The 1,220-nt window shown below is 59.6% G+C and overlaps 1 gene segment (V, D, J or C); it reads left to right on the plus strand.

Moving 5' to 3' along the window:
- Nucleotides 1-87: 87 nt before the first annotated feature.
- On the plus strand, nucleotides 88-663 carry LOC106900592 (the record flags this gene model as incomplete). The annotated part of the segment is given in 1 exon segment: nucleotides 88-663. A coding segment is annotated over 1 exon segment (576 nt), but the record flags the coding sequence as incomplete, so codon positions are not given.
- Between the last annotated feature and the right edge of the window lie 557 nt (nucleotides 664-1,220).

Here is a 1,220-nt window from a genome sequence, read left to right on the forward strand (position 1 = left end):
TACCAGGTGTAACCAGCATTGAAGTTAATTCCTGCAACAGCCTTGAGCCCCTTCCCAGGGGCCTGTCGCACCCATTCCATGCCGTAGTTGCTGAAGGTGAAGCCGGAGGCCTTGCAGCGGAGGGTGAGGGACCCCCCGGGTGTCACGGTGCCCCCTCCGGACTCCGTCAGCTCCACGGCCGCCCGCAGCCCTGGGGAGGGAGAGAGGAAGGAGACAATTGAGTCACCCCCAAGGTCCCCCCATGGCTCGTCCTCCATCTCCGCGGGCGGGCGGCCAGGAGGAGGAGGATGGAGAAGGGGTCAGATCCATCAGAACAGAAGGAAGTCCCTCACCCTCCGCTGCAAGGCCTCCAGCTTCACCTTCAGCAACTTCCAAATGGAATGGGTGCGACAGGCACCTGAAAAGGGGCTGGAGTGGGTCGCAGCTATTAGCAACAGTGGTGGTAGCACCTGGTACGCGCCGTCGGTGAAGGGTCGCTTCACCATCTCCAGGGACAACTCCCAGAGCACGGTCACGCTGCAGATGAAGGACCTCAAGGAGGACGACACGGCCACCTACTACTGCACCAAAGCTGCTGGTGGTAGTGCTTGGGCTGATGGTGGCCCCGACCCCATCACCGTGTCCCCACATCCCACCATCTCCCCCAGTCCCTTCCCACACTGACCCGGGGTTTGTACCGAGTTTGGACCCTGGCACCAAGCAAAAAACCTTGTATCGACCCCAAATTCTTGCCTTTTGACCCAAATCCCTGCCCTGCAGCCCCTCTGCCAGGGATCTGGTGCCACCTCCACCAGCCCCGGCACAGACTGGGGTCAACAGACACCCAGGACCCTCCCAAGATCCTCCCCCCAAGTCTCGGCCTCCCTGTCCTGAGCCCCAACCTCCCTGCCCCACATCCTAAAATCCCAGCTTCTTCCCCAAAACCTTTGTTTCCAGACAGAACCCCTGAGTTTGGGTTGAGGAGAGGGGTCCGGGGTGGGGACAAAGGGGTGAGGAAGGTGTAAGTCGGGGCACAGGAAGGGTCTGGGCTCTGAGTCGGGGTCTGGGACTCACAGCAAAGGGGGGTTGGGGACAAAGGCAGCTGATATTGGCTGTGAACTGTCAAGATTTGGGCCAAAGCCAGTCAAGAGTGGGGCAAAGAGTCAAGGTTTTGGTCAAAATTGGTCAACATTTTTGCAAACAGTCAAGATTAGGGCCAAAAGGGGTTGAGGGTTGGGGCA

Source organism: Calidris pugnax, unplaced genomic scaffold, assembly GCF_001431845.1.
Source record: "Calidris pugnax isolate Ruff unplaced genomic scaffold, ASM143184v1 scaffold2805, whole genome shotgun sequence".
NCBI classification, from domain to species: domain Eukaryota; kingdom Metazoa; phylum Chordata; class Aves; order Charadriiformes; family Scolopacidae; genus Calidris; species Calidris pugnax.